Genomic DNA, 17,746 nt, shown 5'->3' with positions numbered 1-17,746 from the left:
TATTAAATGGCAAAAATCTCCCAGAGATCTCATGTCAATGCCAAGACCCAGCTCCACTCAAATACCAGCAAGCTACAGTGGTGGACACCCTATGCCAAACAACTAGCAAGACAGGAACACAACCCCATCCATTACCAGGGAGGCTGCCTAAAATCATAATAAGACCACAGACACCTCAAAACACACCAGGAGACGTGGACCTCCCCACCAGAAAGATAAGATCCAGCCTCATCCACCAGAACACAGGAACTAGGCCCCTCACCAGGAAGCCTACACAACCAACTGAACCACCCCTAGCCACTGGGGACACACACCAAAAACAACGGAAACTACAAACCTGCAGCCTGTGAAAAGGAGACTCCAAACACAGTAAGTTAAGCAAAATGAAAAGACAGAGAAACACACAGCAGACGAAGGAGCAAGGCAAAAACCGACCAGACCTAACAAATGAAGAGGAAATAGGCAGTCTACCTGAAAAAGAATTCAGAATAATGATACTAAAGATGATCCAAAATCTTGGAAATAGAATGGAGAAAATACAAGAAACGTTTAACAAGGACTTAGAAGAACTAAAGAGCAAACAAACAGTGATGAACAACACAGTAAGTGAAATTAAAAATTCTCTAGAAGGAATCAATAGCAGAATAACTGAGGCAGAAGAACGGATAAGTGACCTGGAAGATAAAATAGTGGAAATAACTACTGCAGAGAAGAATAAAGAAAAAAGAATGAAAAGAATTGAGGACAGTCTCAGAGACGTCTGGGACAACATTAAACGCACCAACATTCGAATTATAGGGATCCCAGAAGAAGAAGAGAAAAAGAAAGGGACTGAGAAAATATTTGAAGAGATTATAGTCGAAAACTTACCTAATGTGGGAAAGGAAATAGCTAATCAAGTCTAGGAAGCACAGCGAGTCCCATACAGGAAAAATCCAAAGAGAAACATGCCAAGACACATATTAACCAAACTATCAAAAATTAAATACAAAGAACAAATATTAAAAGCAGCAAGGGAAAAACAACAAGTAACACATAAGGGAATCCCCATAAGGTTAACAGCTGATCTTTCAGCAGGAACTCTGCAAGCCTGAAGGGAGTGGCAGGACATATTTAAATTGATGAAAGAGAAAAACCTACAACCAAGATTACTCTACCCACCAAGGATCTCATTCAGATTTGACAGAGAAATTAAAAGCTTTACAGACAAGCAAAAGCTAAGAGAATTCAGCACCACCAAACCAGCTTTACAACAAATGCTAAAGGAACTTCTCTAGACAGGAAACACAAGAGAAGGAAAAGACCTACAATAATAAACCCAAAACAATTAAGAAAATGGTAATAGGAACATACATATCGATAATTACCTTAAGTGTAAATTTATTAAATGCTCCAACCAAAAGACATAGACTGGATGAATGGATACAAAAACAAGACCCGTATATATGCTGTCTACAAGAGACCCGCTTGAGATCTAGGGACACATACACATTGAAAGTGAGGGAATGGAAAAAGATGTTCCACGCAAATGGAAATCAAAAGAAAGCAGGAGTAGCAATTCTTATATCAGACAAAATAGACTTTAAAACAAAGACTAGTACAAGAGACAAAGAAGGACACTATGTAATGATCAAGGGATAAATCCAAGAAGAAGATATAACAATTGTAAATATTTATGCACCCAACATAGGAGTACCTCAATACATAAGGCAAATACTAACAGCCATAAAAGGGGAAATCAACAATAACGCAATCATACTAGGGGACTTCAACACCCCACTTTCACCAAGGGACAGATCATCCAAAAGGAGAATAAATAAGGAAACACAAGCTTTAAATGATACATTAAACAAGATGGACTTAATTGATATTTATAGGACATTCCCTCCAGAAACAACAGAATACACATTCTTCTCAAATGCTCATGGAACATTCTCCAGGACAGATCATATCTTGGGTCACAAATCAAGCCTTGGTAAATTTCAGAAAATTGAAATCGTATCAATTATCTTTTGTGACCACAACGCTATGAGACTAGATATCAGTTACAGGAAGAAATCTGTAAGAAATACAAACACATGGAGGCTAAACCACACACCACTTAATAACCAAGAGATCACTGAAGAAAACAAAGAGGAAATCAAAAAATACCTAGAAACAAATGACAGTGAAAACACAACGACCCAAAATCTATGGGATGCAGCAAAGCAGTTCTAAGAGGGAAGTTTATAGCTATACAAGCCTACCTTAAGAAACAAGAAACATCTCAAATAAACAACCTAACCTTACACCTAAAGCAATGAGAGAAAGAAGAACAAAAAAGCCCCAAAGTTAGCAGAAGGAAACAAATCATAAAGATCACATCAGAAATAAATAAAAAGGAATGAAGGAAACGATAGCAAAGATCAATAAAACTAAAAGCTGGTTCGTTGAGAAGATAAACAAAATCGATAAACCATTAGCCAGACTCATCAAGAAAAAAAGGGAGAAGACTCAAAACATTAGAATTAGAAATGAAAAAGAGGAAGTAACAACTGACACTTCAGAAATACAAAGGATCATGAAAGATTATCAGAAGCAACTATATGCCAATAAAATGGAAAAACTGGAAGAAATGGACAAATTCTTAGAAATGCACACCTTCTGAGACTGAACCAGGAATAGAAGATATAAACAGACCAATCACAAGCACTGAAATTGAAACTGTGATTAAAAATCTTCCAACAAACGAAAGCCCAGGACCAGATGGCTTCACAGATGAATTCTATCAAACATTTAGAGAAGAGCTAACACCTATCCTTCTCAAACTCATCCAAAACATAGCAGAGGGGGCTTCCCTGGTGGCGCAGTGATTGAGAGTCTGCCTGCCAATGCAGGGGACACGGGTTCGTGCCCTGGTCCGGGAAGATCCCACATGCTGCGGAGCAGCTAGGCCCATGAGCCATGGCTGCTGAGCCTGCGCGTCCGGAGCCTGTGCTCTGCAAAGGCAGAGGCCACAACAGTGAGAGGCCTGCGTACTGCAAAAAAAAAAAAAAAAAAAAAAAAACATAGCAGAGGGAGGAACACTCCCAAACTCATTCTATGGGGCCACCATCACTCTGATACCAAAACCGGACAAGGATTTCCAAAAAAAAGAAAACTACAGGCCAATATCACTGATGAACATAGGTGCAAAAATCCTCAACAAAATACTAGCAAACAGAATCCAACAGTGCATTAAAAGGGTCATACATTATAATCAAATGGGGTTTATCCCAGGAATGCAAGGATTCTTCAATATATGCAAATCAATCAACGTGATACACCATATTAACAAACTGAAGGAGAAATATCTTATGATCATCTCAAAAGATGCAGAGAAAGCTTTTGACAAAATTCAACACCCATTTATGATAAAAAACCCTCCAGAATGTAGGCATAGAGGGAACTTTCCTCAACATAATAAAGCCCATATATGAGAAACCCACAGCCAACATCGTCCTCAATGGTGGAAACCTGAAACCATTTCCACTAACATCAGTAACAAGACAAGGTTGCCCACTCTCACCACTATTATTCAACATAGTTTTGGAAGTTTTAGCCACAGCAATCAGAGAAGAAAAAGAAATAATAGGAATCCAAATTGGAAAAGAAAAAGTAAAGCTGTCACTGTTTGCAGGTGACATGATACTGTACATAGAGAATCCTAAAGATGCTACCAGAAAACTACTAGAGTTAATCAATGAATTTGGTAGAGTAGCAGGATACAAAATTAATGCACAGAAATCTCTTGCACTCCTATACACTAATGATGAAAAATCTGAAAGTGAAATTAAGAGAACACTCCCGTTTACCACTGCAACAAAAAGAATAAAATATCTAGGAATAAACCTACCTAAGGAGACAAAAGACCTGAATGCAGAAAACTATAAGACACTGATGAAAGAAATTAAAGATGATACAAATAGATGGAGAGATATACCATGTTCCTGGATTGGAAGAATCAACATTGTGAAAATTACTCTACTACACAAAGCAATCTACAGATTGAATGCAATCCCTATCAAACTACCAATGGCATTTTTCACAGAACTAGAACAGAAAATTTCAGTTTGTATGGAAACACAAAAGACCCTGAATAGCCAAAGCAATCTTGAGAAAGAAAAACAGAGCTGGAGGAATCATGCTCCCTGACTTCAGACTATACTACAAAGCTACAGTAATCAAGACAGTATGGTACTGGCACAAAAACAGAAATATAGATCAATGGAACAGGAAGCCCAGAGATAAACCCACGCACATATGGTCACCTTATCTTTGATAAAGGAGAGAGGAATGTACAGTGGAGAAAAGATAGCCTCTTCAATAAGTGGTGCTGTGAAAACTGGACAGCTACATGTAAAAGAATGAAATTAGAACACTCCCTAACACCATACACAAAAATAAGCTCAAAATGGATTCAAGACCTAAATGTAAGTCCAGACACCACCAAACTCGTAGAGGAAAACATAGGCAGAACACTCTATGACATAAATCACAGCAAGATCCTTTTTGACCCACCTCCTAGAGAAATGGAAATAAAAACAAAAATAAACAAATGGGACCTAATGAAACTTAAAAGCTTTTGCACAGCAAAGGAAACCATACACAAGACGAAAAGACAGCCCTCAGAATGGGAGAAAATATTTTCAAATGAAGCAACTGACAAAGGATTAATCTCCAAAACATACAAGCAACTCATGAAGCTCAATATCAAAAAAACAAACAACCCAATCCAAAAATGGGCAGAAGACCTAAATAGACCATTTATCCAAAGAAGATATACAGATTGCCAACAAACACATGAAAGAATGCTCAACATCACTAATCATTAGAGAAATGCAAATCAAAACTACAATGAGGTGTCATCTCACACCAGTCAGAATGGCCATCATCAAAAAGTCTACAAACAATAAATGCTGGAGAGGGTGTGAAGAAAAGGGAACCCTCTTGCACTGTTGGTGGGAATGTAAATTGATACAGCCACTATGGATAACAGTATGGAGGGTCCTTAAAAAACTAAAAATAGAACTATCATACGACTCAGCAATCCCACTACTGGCCATATACCCTGAGAAAACCATAATTCAAAAAGAGTCATGTACCAAAATGTTCATTGCAGCTCTATTTACAATTGCGGGTCATGGAAGCAACCTAAGTGTCCATCAACAGATGAATGGATAAAGAAGATGTCGCACACATATACAATGGAATATTACTAAGCCATAAAAAGGAACGAAACTGAGTTATCCGTAGTGAGGTGAATGGACCTAGAGACTGTCATACAGAGTGAAGTAAGTCAGAAAGAGAAAAACAAATACCGTATGCTAACACATATATATGGAATCTGAAAACAAAAGAAAAAAATTAAATGGTCAGAAGAACCTAGGGGCAAGACAGGAATAAAGATGCAGACTTACTAGAGAATGGACTTGAGGACACGGGGAGGGGGAAGGGTAAGCTGGGACAAAGTGAGAGAGTGGCATGGACATATATACACTACCAAACGTAAAATAGATAGCTAGTGGGAAGCAGCTGCATAGCACAGGGAGATCAGCTTGGTGCTTTGTGACCACCTAGAGGGGTGGGATGGGGAGGGTGGGAGGGAGGGAGATGCAAGAAGGAAGATACGGGAACATATGTATATGTATAATTGATTCACTTTGTTATAAAGCGGAAACTGACACACCATTGTAAAGCAATTATACTCTAATAAAGATGTTAAAAACTAAAAATAAATAAATAAAATAAAAAACAGAAAAGAAATACTGTTTGTTTTCAAAGTTCAGTCTTGTTATTACTCTCATTTGAACATTAAATGCTTGAAATCAACATAAAAAACTAGTATTAAAAACATTTAATAATTTTTACCTGAAACTTGAGCTTGCTCTCTCCCCCTTCCCGGTCTCGTTTATGCATATTCACCATTAAGGCTTCATAACAATCCTTCCAATAAAGTGCCATGCTCTCATGACCATCATAAAATGCACGGGTTTCATACTGCTTCATATAAGGTACAATCTTATAAAAAATATACATATGCAAAATTTAATGCATGCCTCTATAAAAATGATGATTTAGTAGAAAAACCCCACTCAACGAAGATGAAACTTACATATTTTTCAATGTAAACTTGCCATTCATTTGAACTGCAATATTCTTGAAAATCTTCGAAAAATGAAGAGCTTCCATTGGTAAAAGGTAAAGAAGGCAGATGCAAGTTCATGAAGAGAAGCTCATAAATTTTGGAAACCAGGGTACGGACAAGTGGAATCAGAAATGAGTATATTTCAGTCTGTTCCTTGATTGATTCACTTAGAACATGTTCCAGCTTCCCTAAAATGTAACATGCTTCATCCTGATTTTCAATCACCTTGGTCTGAAGAAGGGTGTTTAGCTTAGCTGATGCCACTGCACAAACCTGGAGTAAAATAGTGAAATAAAGCAGATATTTAGTGATAACAAAGTTCTTTGGCTCCTCTTGAAGTTGCTTTTTAAAATGAATTATAAAAGTAACCCATGTTTAATTTGGAATATACAGCAAAGTTAAGAGGTTGATAATTAATCACCCCAACATCCACTCTACTCCTTCAGAGAGTTTGCAAGAATTCGGGGATGATTCCATCTCTAGTTCTAAAAGATATAAACCAAACAGAATATCCAACCCCTTGCGACAGTGACTGGTTCAGGTAACTCATCTTTCAGTCAACTCATGTCACTCTCTTTGTCACGTGGATTCATTCAGGGATAACTTTATCATGCAAAGACACAACTTTTATACAATAACTGTAAAGAACCGTGAAAGGGCTTGGATTTTATTAATACCTCATCTCCAAGGTGACAAGTTAGCCTACCACTGTTTCACAGATGCTGGCAGAAGAATGAGACTCCTGGATCAGAGACGAAGATCTACAGCATTAGCAGTAGCCAGAATATCAGCACTTGCCCTGTTCCCCGAAATGTAATTCCATGGTGAGAAATGAAAAGAACTAGATGATGCCTGCACACCCAGTGGTTGCATTATAGGAGAGGAACCCCAAGCAAAGTGAACACAAGTCTTTTAAATTGGGTAGTAAGTGTACCTGAATGTTGCCTTGGAAGGAGACATTATCTTTATTATACTGGACAGTAAACAAACCTGCTTTTGCTCTGGAGGGAGACATCACCTCTATCTTCCCAAGATGTTCACTATACATGCATCCTCAAAAAGACAGTTCATCACAAAGGCATCCAGTGTCTGTATTCACAAGAGATCCATGAAGAACTGTCTACCAACAATGACTCTAGGAAGAAGCACTCTCTTTCTCTGGATATGAACAAGGAAGTACGTAGCCTTAATTGCTGCTGGCAGTGATTTTGTGACAATAAGGGCAGCCAGCTTAAGACAAGCTGACATGATGGAGAGCAATGCTGTGAGAACAGCAAACAAATGGAACTAGAGCCTTGACTGAATCATGCCTTAAACTCATCGTAGCTATGGAATTTTCAACTATATGAATCTTCTTAACTAAGTCAGCTTGCATTGATATTTCTGTTACTTGGAATCAAAAGCATTCTTATAGATAAAGGACAGTGAACAGGCAACTGAGTAAAGTTCCCAAGGAAAATACATATCTAGGGCACAAACCCAGGCAAAGGAATATGCTATATTACCCTTAAGCTCTGGCCTTAAACTCCATCCTAGAAAGGTAAATTGGTCACAAAGGGGCCTCCCTTCATCTAGACTAGAGAAAGATAGAAGTCTTAAAACCAAAACAGGACAAATGATATCAAGTGTCTCCTTCTCCCTTAACCCTATAACCCAATTTTGGATCATATTACTTTCAAAATAAAGAAAAGCAAGAGAAAGAAAGGAAGTATTAAAAACTGACATCACTTCAAAAATATATGTGTGCCTATATATGGAATCTAAAAAAACAATGGTTATGAAGAACCTAGGGGCAGGACAGGAATAAAGATGCAAACGTAGAGAATGGACTTGAGGACAAGGGGAGGAGGAAGGGTAAGCTGGGACGAAATGAGAGAGTGGCATGCACTTATATACACTAAATGTAAAATAGATAGCTAGTGGGAAGCAGCCACATAGCACAGGGAGATCAGCTCCGTGCTTTGTGCCCACCTAGAGGGATGGGATAGGGAGGGTGGGAGGGAGATGCAAGAGGGAGGAGATATGGGGATATATGTAAATGTATAGCTGATTCATTATGTTATAAAGCAGAAACTAACACACCACTGTAAAGCAATTATACTCCAATAAAGATGTTAAAAAAAAAAAAAAGAATATATGTGTACCAAAAGCTGATCTGAGCTGTATGAACATGTGTTTGACGGCCAAGGCAACAATAAGGGATCTCAGGCAGTCTTTCCATGCAAGACTTAAAGAAGCAAACAGCATTGGAGGAAACAACCTCTAAGATGGCTCAAAACTTTAACTTTTCTACTTTTAACTTAATCCTCTAATAGTGAAGCTTCTCTACCTTTCTCAGGTTTTCCCCAAATCCCTTCACTTTAGTCTTTGAATCTGACTAAAGCAGCTTAATCCCAATAGAGGCCAACAAATGTGAGACAAAAGGTCATAAAATCTCATTATCCAGGAAATACCAATGTTAATATTCTGGGCTTTTTTGCTATATGTTTTAAAAATACTATTCACATGAAAGGTTGAATATTCAGTGCTTTGCTTTTAACTTAGGATGACAGTATTAAATAACTATAAGTTTATATGTTTATTTAAAATTATAAAGACACTTTCAGTGAATACAATGATTTACTTACCACTGACTTAACTTTGGATAACTTTGGATACATACACACAACCCCCACACACATAGATATGATAGCCCTGCCCTCACATTATAAAGAGTACTACATTACGGTCACCTGAGAAATGACAAAAAAAACCAGGGCCCTAGTTCCCCTGTTTAATTACTGAGTGATGCCCCACACAAAGGCTTTTTTTTTTTTTGCGGTACGCGGGCCTCTCACTGTTGTGGCCTCTCCCGTTGCGGAGCACAAGCTCCGGACGCGCAGGCTCAGCGGCCATGGCTCACGGGCCCAGCCGCTCCTTGGCACGTGGGATCTTCCCGGACTGGGGCACGAACCTGTGTCCCCTGCATCGGCAGGCAGACTCTCAACCACTGCGCCACCAGGGAAGCCCACAAAGGCATTTTTAAAAAGCTCCTCTAGATGATTTCATGTGTAGCTAGTGAAGAGAATCACTGGCTGAGCTAAGACAACTGAAGGAGCAGAAACCCAGACAATGCAGTGACCATATACTGCATCTAAATAAATCGACAACTTACTCAGTCCTGCTTTAAAGACAAGCTGGGAAATCCTGGCATTTATGTGAAATCTCCTAATACTTAAATGCTGGCAATTAAATAATAATGTATGGGCCAAACAAAACAAATTTGCTAGCCAGATTCTTTTTGCAGGCAACTCTATTTAAACCCCTACAAGGGAAGGGGTTCCTTCCCCAGCCTTTAAAATGCACAGCCTCAGGGAAATATGCTTTTATTCCTGAGAGAGTGAAATTAAACAAGTAGCTAGTGAGAAGTGTTATAGGTCACTAACTACTGGTTGATAGGATCAGTCTTACCTGTAGGTGCTGCACACTTTATTTATTTAATAAGTATTTATAGAGTCCTATTATGGTACAGGCACTGGATATTTAATCGTGAGCAGATTAAAACAGACATTTTACTTCTCCTTGGAAATCTCACCAAGGATAAAAACACTGAGGGTGATCATGAGTGGAAAAAAACAGAGTTCTAATATCTAAAAAAAGAACTACCTGGTATGCTGGCTGCAAGGGCTTTAATAGCCACCAGACTCATATTAATAAAAAAGCCAAAAAAGTTACCTTCGTTCTATTTCTAGATGGAGAAAAAAAGAAAACTACAATGAACATCTATGTGTACAAATACTGTTTGGTATTTTAGATTATTACCTCAGGATATAGTTTTAGAGTAGAATTACCAGACAAAGCATATAATAACTTTTTTTTAAAGTTCTAAGTTCATATAATTTTCAAACTGTATTTAAAAGCTGTACAATTCAAATTTTCATCATCCACATATCAGAATGTTTATTTTTTCTTTAGCTTTTCTGCTTTTTCCATGTTTTTTACAATGACCACGTGTTACCTTTATGATTAGGGAAAAAAACACTATCTTTAAAAAGTTTGTAACGTGGGGAAATGAGTTTAATATAATTGTAAGAAAAATAAAAAAGAACACAAAATTATCAAAATATATGATGGTTTTAATCATCTGAAAAAATATATACAGAGAAAAAAACATTAAAATATTGACAGTTGTTTTCTCTTAGGCTCTAGGATGAAGGATGTTTTATCTACTTTTTGTCTTTATGTTTTTTGTGTACTTTCCACAATGAGTATGTTTTCTTTAATGACTGGAAAAGAATATCTGTTGAAAAATATGGTCTTTTTAAAATAGGGCAACCTTATGGTATTTTAACCTCCTCATGTTCTTATCAATATTATAGCAAGTTTACATTAGAAATGATTATCAAAAGAAAATAAAAAGGGCCAGATAAATAACCATGCAATAAATGTCATGACTAATCCAATGTAGGTAATCACAAGCATCCAATATAAATAGAAAGATGACAGATTAAAATCTGCATGGAACTTTCCCAACCTTTAAAATTTTTGAAAATAATAAATATTCTGTGGGTCCATCTTTTATTTATCTTTATAATAGAAACCTAGCACAATGCTAACACTTGGTAGGTATTCAGTAAGTGTTTAATAAAGGAAGAAAAATGAGATAAATGTAAAACTGAATTAGTGGATTATTAAGTACAGAAAAATATTTTGACAGAACACTTTAAAAAATAATTTTCCTAAAAATGCAAGCCCTAAACTTCACATGTATAAAAGTCTATGCAGGCTGTATAGCTCCTAGCTATACTAAATGTAGATGATGTGAGTAATGCCCTCTAATATAAGCTATATATAAATCCTCTAAAAGGAAACCTTAAATTATACTGAATCATAAACACCAGGAAAAAAGAATCGATTAGCTGCCTCTCAAGCTTCTTTCTCATCTCACAAAATTGAAACTAGAGTTAAATCATGATATTTTTGAAACTAATTAAAAAATGAGAACGCTGAAAACATAATTGCCATTCAGTTACTGCACAAATTCCTATGTTACGTGTGAGTATATAAAATAACATAAAAGAATCGACAAACCTGCAAATTACCCCTTCCAATGAAGCCTAGAAGCATCTGGATTTGAATCTGAGATAGTTTCACCCATACTGGACTTTCAGAATACCAGACTGACAGACTGTCGAAGAGCAGCATCATATCCTCTAAAAGCTAACATAAAGGAAAAATTGAGAAATAAAAACATTCCATTTTTAAATCTACTGATGATGAGTTTTCCCAACAGTAATACAAATCATAAATATTTCAAAACTCATTCAATGTTCAGTTGGTAAAAACCAAAAGAATTATCCTAGTAAGAGTTACTTAACAAAAGTAACTATCACATCTTATCCATGCTTATCACACCTGATTAAATATTAATGCTCTGAAAAGAGGGGATACAAAATTTCTTTCTTTGAATAAAGTCCTTCACTACCAAAAAAAATAATTTCAGAGATGTTACTGCACCTTCTCAGTCCACATGTTCGAATTAACTAGTCCCTCTGACTGCAGAAAGTCCTGTATGATCAGCATGAGTCGGAAAGCATTTTCAGCAGTTACTGGATTAAATTTTGCTTCTCTGTTTTCTGTGACTGCCCATTCTAACATCTTCTGTAGCAAACTAAATATAAAACAAAGTCCTCTTAAAACCATTTTAAATTTATAAAAATAGCAGGTCACCAAAAAAAAAAAAAAAAAACCCCAGCAACAACAAACCTCGTTATTTATTAATAGGAATGTACCTCCAAAGATACAGTATCACTGGCAGGTATAAGACACTGTGGATGGAATTTAGTAATAATGAGGCAACTTTTTAATCTTTGGAGTACTTATCTTTAATAGACCTAATATTAAAAAGAAAAGGAAAAGTTACCTGTTTGACTTGACCTTGAAAAAGCTATGAAAATAATTCACATTCCAGCCTCCATGAGATACTTAAAAAGTTTCTTTAAAACTGAAATTGAAAATGTTAGGGAAGAAAGCCTTATGCCTTACAGAGAGTCTAGCCCTATGGAAAAACAAAAAAGTAATTCTGTTCTAGTGCGCTGTTGGTACAGTGTTCTATCATATGCAGGGAACTCAAAGCTTTTGAGAAGTAATTTTCATGAAAACACTACTACCTTCCTTTAGCATGGAAGCACTCAAATTTGGACAAGACTGTAGAACACATGCACCAAGTGCTTAGATACTGCAGAAAACGACTTAAACAAGGAATATATAATCACTTAGAATCCAAATTAATGTAAGAATTAAATTTCCTCACATTGGAGTTAGTTTTGGATTTCTCTCTAGATCCCACTAGAATGGCAACAGACAGGAGAAGGGCTGAGCACAAAGCTTCTCCTTTTTTCTCTCTCTACATCCACTGAATACTGAATAAAGGTTCAATAACAAATATTATTTTGGACTCCTGCCCACTCTAAAAGGAAAGGGCATATAATCAACTGAATGCTTACATTAGTTTTATTTCATCTGATGGTCGAAGTAGCTCACTGGATATTCCTGGTTTAGTTAGTGCCGAAAACACTTGTCCCCGTTCAATCCAAGTATCGTCATCAGACTTTTCTAGTCCCTTACACATTACACAGTTCAAAATATTTGTCAGTAATTGAATAAGCTCTTCCTCACATCTCTATAAAAAAGAGAAAGTAATATGAAATTATTAGAGGGAGGGGTGTTAAAAGCACATCATGAGAACTATCAGGTACATGAATTATAATCATTCAACATATTTTTAAGGTGGCTGCATGAACCTGGAACTTTACTACGAAGGCCCTAGAGATGTAAAGATGAATAAGACACTGGCTTTGCTCTCAAGACACTCACAATTTGGTGACTTCTAAGCTTCTAATACCTTAGATCATGAGACTTGGAACATGAATAATACATGAAATTATTAACAATCACACATATCTGAGGTCAGACATAAAAAAAATAAAACCACATTTGGACAAATAAGGAATCTTACCTCTTGGTTTTCAAGTAAAGAGAAGTCATCACTAAAGCCCACATCATTTGTGATGTTGCTTTCTTTGTCAGATTGCACAGAAAATGACTTAGTGGACTCTATCGGGGATGGCGTGCTAGGCAAGCTGTCTGGCATTTGACTTCCACTATCACTCAGTTCACATGAATCAATTCCACTGAGATCTAAACTCAGATGTGAAGGGTTATTATGCCAGAATTCTCCTCGATTCTCTGATTTGAAAGATAATTCTCCCATCAAGCTATCTTCTTGAAATAATGGTGTGTTCGAGTCTAGGGAGTGTCTATCCTCCAAACTCCACTGATCTGAAGACACATGAGCTGAGGCAAAAGAGCTGATTTTTTCCTCATCTGTCTTTTCATCAGAGTTCCTCTTCATATCTTCAGCTGATATATTTTTATCATTGTCTTTCATTACAACAGCCCTACTGTGCTTATGAAGAGTATTTCCATTTTCAAAATTTGCTTTTAAAAAAAGCCTAACTAAAGTGTCTTGCCAACCCACTTGTTGAGATATTTGATATGCTGCATCTGGCTGGGACTGTAAAATCTGTAAAATCTGTGAAGAGATTAAGAATGCAAAATTCATCAAAAAGTGTACAGTACTTTACATCAAAAACAGTTTCTTTTCAGCTATTTTAATGACAAAGTAATTTAATAAGAAACTTTGGAAGGATATACTTTCAAACGATTATATTCTTAACTAGATTAGAAACTATTTGAAGGGCAAACATTGTGTTTTTAACTAATCTGCATATTACTCATTGTATATCTAGAGTTGGGATGGACTCAAATATTTGCTGAAAGATAAAAAAGAAAAAAAAGATAAAATAATCCTCCACATACCAACACACTCACGTTATTAATTTAATTTGGTTGGAGAAAAAAATATAGATAGAATTAAGGTATATATAAAATGTAATAAAGTTATATCCTCTCAACTAAGCACTTTCCATGAGCCTAGTACATTTGTTTAGTAAATACTGAACATCTACTGTGTGCCAGGCACAGTTCTGGAACTATGGTTAGGGAGTAAACTAGAACATATAAGAAACTTTGACAGAACCTAGGTACACCAAGAATGTTTTCCCACCTCATTTTTTCCCCAGGCAAAGTTAATGGCTGCTTTTGCAAAAACATTTTTTTTCATTAACTCTACATGGTACAAACAAAACAAAAACTGAACTTTAATTCCAGAAAACTATTTCCAATAAGATGGATGCTGATATTTAGCTGGAATAAGAAACTGAAATTAAAGAGTAGACATTTACATGGCAATGTGTATGATCTCTAGTATCCCAACTGACTTCACATTTTTTGGATAAAAACAAGTTCTCAAACACTATCAGAAATGCTGTTACGATCTTTAAGACATTTTAAAAACAAAGCCAATAAACTTCTAAGTAGATGAAAAGAACTTTGGCTCCCAGTGTTTATAGAGTATCTCTTTTATCAGAATTTCTAACTCTGACAAATTTCATAGCAGGAAATGAGTTATGTTGGTGCAGACTTCAAAATTAATGGTTCTTATGTACACTGATGCTGATATAGAAAGCAGTGAGTCGCAGTGAGTCATGATGACACGTTAAGTTTCTTTCCTCACTTAATGCCATCAATCAGTGAGCTACCGTTACTGTAGCAGTGTACAATAGCAATTTTAAACACATTAACTAAGTTGAACATATTAACCTTTGGTTGGCAAAGAAACTTTTCATGATTTCGTGACTTTAAAATTTTCAGACTTATTTTACAGCTATTTTATAAACACATAATGAATAAAAACTGGGCTGTACTGAAAGAGGTTTCTAATTGCACACTGAAAGGAAAAGGATCCATTTACATGACCTGCTTCAAGGAAAACATGGCAAAATCCATTAAAATGTAAAATGTGAATACTCTTTGACAGAAAAATTACATTTCATGAATTATGTCCTACATATGTATTACCATGGATAGGTAAAGACAGATGTAAAAAAATGTTCCTAACAGAAGTTTGTTAATATGGTAAAACAGGAAACAATCTATATGTCCATCAGCTGGGAACCAGATAATACTTCTATAGAATAGCCATAGAATAAAAAGCTACGTAGCTGTTAAAGAGAAAGATATATCCAGATTTACTGATAGAAAGGTACTGTGACATAATTAGGGAGTAAAATTGAAAAGAAAAACAAGGAAGCAAACTAAATACTAGACTGGTCAGTGGTTGCCAGTAGAGGAGACAGAAGGATATAATCAGGAAGAAGTGCACGGGGTAACAGTTCATTGACTTAGAGGTTAACTGAGTGGACTGAAGGTAAATCATTGTTGGAATACACTCATAAACAAACTATAGAAAATCTTTTCCACAAAGGTTAAGAGATTCAGAAACTCTAAAATATGGTGTTTGACTTAAAAATGGTCACAACAAAAGGTTCTGAATAAAGAAAATATTCTCTGGTAATACATTTTTGACTCTGGAAAGGGCATTATTTCCAGGAGCTCATGTATGGCTAAGAAGAATAAATTTATATGCTGATTTCTTATGATTATATAAAGTTAATTCACCTCAAAAAAGGAAACTATAAAATTATGTCATATAAAAGATATTAAACTTATATCTGGTGAAAAATACTCAATCTAAAAGTTCTTCACAATACAACGATACTGCAATTTTTAAAGTACATCTTTAAAATTTACTAACCTCTCTGCAGATGACCACCCTGACATTTATACGTGCTCTGTGAGATATATATACCACAGATAACAGATCTTTGAAATTAACAGCAGGATCTATGATGGGAAAAAAAAGTTAAAATTAAATACTAGAGAAAACCAGAGAAAGAACTGTGGTAATAGTTATATATAAAGGCTGACAATCATTTCATTTTTATTTTTTCCTGCTGTCAACAAAAGATGCCCTTTATTTTTTCCCCCAACTTTATTAAGATATAATTGACATAAAACACTGTTTAAGGTATAAAACATGATAATCTATGTATATATTACAAAATGATTACACAATAAGGTCAGTTAACACACCCATTATCTCACATAGTTACTATATTTCTTTTTGTGGTGAGGACACTTAAGATATGTTCTCTTAGCAACTTTCAAATATACAATACAGTATTGTTAACTATAGTCACCACGCTATACCTTAGATCCCCAGAACTTACTTATAACTGGAAGTTTGTACCCCTTGTACCTTCACCTGTTTCACCCACTGCCCCAACTCTGGCAACTACCAACCTACTCTGTCTCAATTTTTTTTTTTTTCACATGTAAGTGAGATCACACAGTATTTTCCTTCTCTGCCTGACTTGTTTCACTTAGCAGAATGCCCTCTAGGCTCTTCCATGTTATTGCAAATGGCAGGATTTCCTTCTTTTTTATGGCTAATATTCTATTATAGATAGACAGATAGATAGATAGATAGATAGATAGATAGATAGATAGATAGTCTGAACATACTGTTGATACTGTTTGGATCTTATACTTGTATTTATCTTTTTATGTACTTGTCTTCTCAATGAGGTGATAAACCACTCAAGACAAAGAACCTTGTCTTATACCTTTCTGAACCCCTAGTATCTGACAAAAATTCTATAGTTTGTAGGAATTACTTTAAAAAAGGTTCATAAAAGCAAAATTAGAAACAAAAAAGAATATCTGAAATTAGTTTTCATTTTCCCTTTAAGAATTTAAGCTCTGAAAGGAAAAAGAATATCTTGTACATATTTTCTCTAGTGTCCTTTTGTTTTTACATAGGCTCAATTATTTACTAATCACTCAGTCAATAAACATTTACTGAAGGCCTACCAAGTAAGGTACTATGCTATGCTCCGGGGAGACAAAAACAACAAAGGTACATTTGAAACAGTACCCAAGAAAAGCCCTGCTGAATCAAGTAATAGGTAATTTTAAAAGCAACCTGAGGAAAGAGGGGAAAAGAAGAAAGAATTTCAGAAGAAAAAAAATTCAGAGCCGTCAAATAGAATTACATGACTATGAAGAACATTTCTTAAATGTATCAATATTTTAGCCTTAGTCATACCTGTATTTATAATTTGATTGGTGAGACTTTTAATGAGAGAAGCATTAACAGGTGCTTCATTAAGAAGGAGCCCTAATCCTGAGTAGCCAACTTCTCTAAGTCGAATACGTTGTTTACTTCGTTCATAAACGTTCGTGCATTTCAACATCTGTTCCATAACCTGGTCACAATAGTAATATATTCTCAATATAGAGAACTAAGAAATTGTCACTTAGGTTAATATCAAATAAATATTAGTGTACAATGTTTCTGGAGCATCATTTTATTCCTCAAGTATTAAAAAAATAGCACTAAATAGGGAAGAACATTCCATTATCTTGCTATCATTAAAAAATAAATTTAAAAATGAACTGGACTGAAATGCAACTGCATTTGAATAATTAATATGTTTAGAACCCTAGTTTATATAAATTTCTTGGTAGATGAAAGGAATAATTTAAAATTTTCTTTGAATGGCTATGGTGTAGATGGAAACAAATCCCGTAGCTTGCAAGAGGAACAAAGGTGTGTTCTGAAAGAAAACAAAGATA

General features: G+C 35.6%; 1 protein-coding gene across 9 annotated transcripts in view; it reads right to left on the bottom strand.

Moving 5' to 3' along the window:
- NBEAL1 (neurobeachin like 1) overlaps window positions 1-17,746 on the bottom strand; it is a 181,770-nt gene that overhangs the window by 66,970 nt on the left and 97,054 nt on the right. For all 9 annotated transcript variants that reach the window (XM_081241721.1, XM_081241722.1, XM_081241717.1 and 6 more), the window contains 8 exons: window positions 17,217-17,376; window positions 15,864-15,952; window positions 13,164-13,739; window positions 12,652-12,827; window positions 11,663-11,816; window positions 11,237-11,365; window positions 6,134-6,439; window positions 5,890-6,039 (listed from right to left, as the gene is read on the bottom strand). In XM_081241721.1, coding sequence (XP_081097847.1) covers window positions 5,890-6,039; window positions 6,134-6,439; window positions 11,237-11,365; window positions 11,663-11,816; window positions 12,652-12,827; window positions 13,164-13,739; window positions 15,864-15,952; window positions 17,217-17,376 — 1,740 coding nt within the window. The remainder of the gene's footprint in view (window positions 1-5,889; window positions 6,040-6,133; window positions 6,440-11,236; window positions 11,366-11,662; window positions 11,817-12,651; window positions 12,828-13,163; window positions 13,740-15,863; window positions 15,953-17,216; window positions 17,377-17,746) is intronic.

Source organism: Mesoplodon bidens, assembly GCF_964165515.1.
Source record: "Mesoplodon bidens genome assembly, chromosome: 8".
Taxonomy (NCBI): Eukaryota; Metazoa; Chordata; class Mammalia; order Artiodactyla; family Ziphiidae; genus Mesoplodon; species Mesoplodon bidens.
This window is presented reverse-complemented; position numbering and strand designations above follow the sequence as displayed.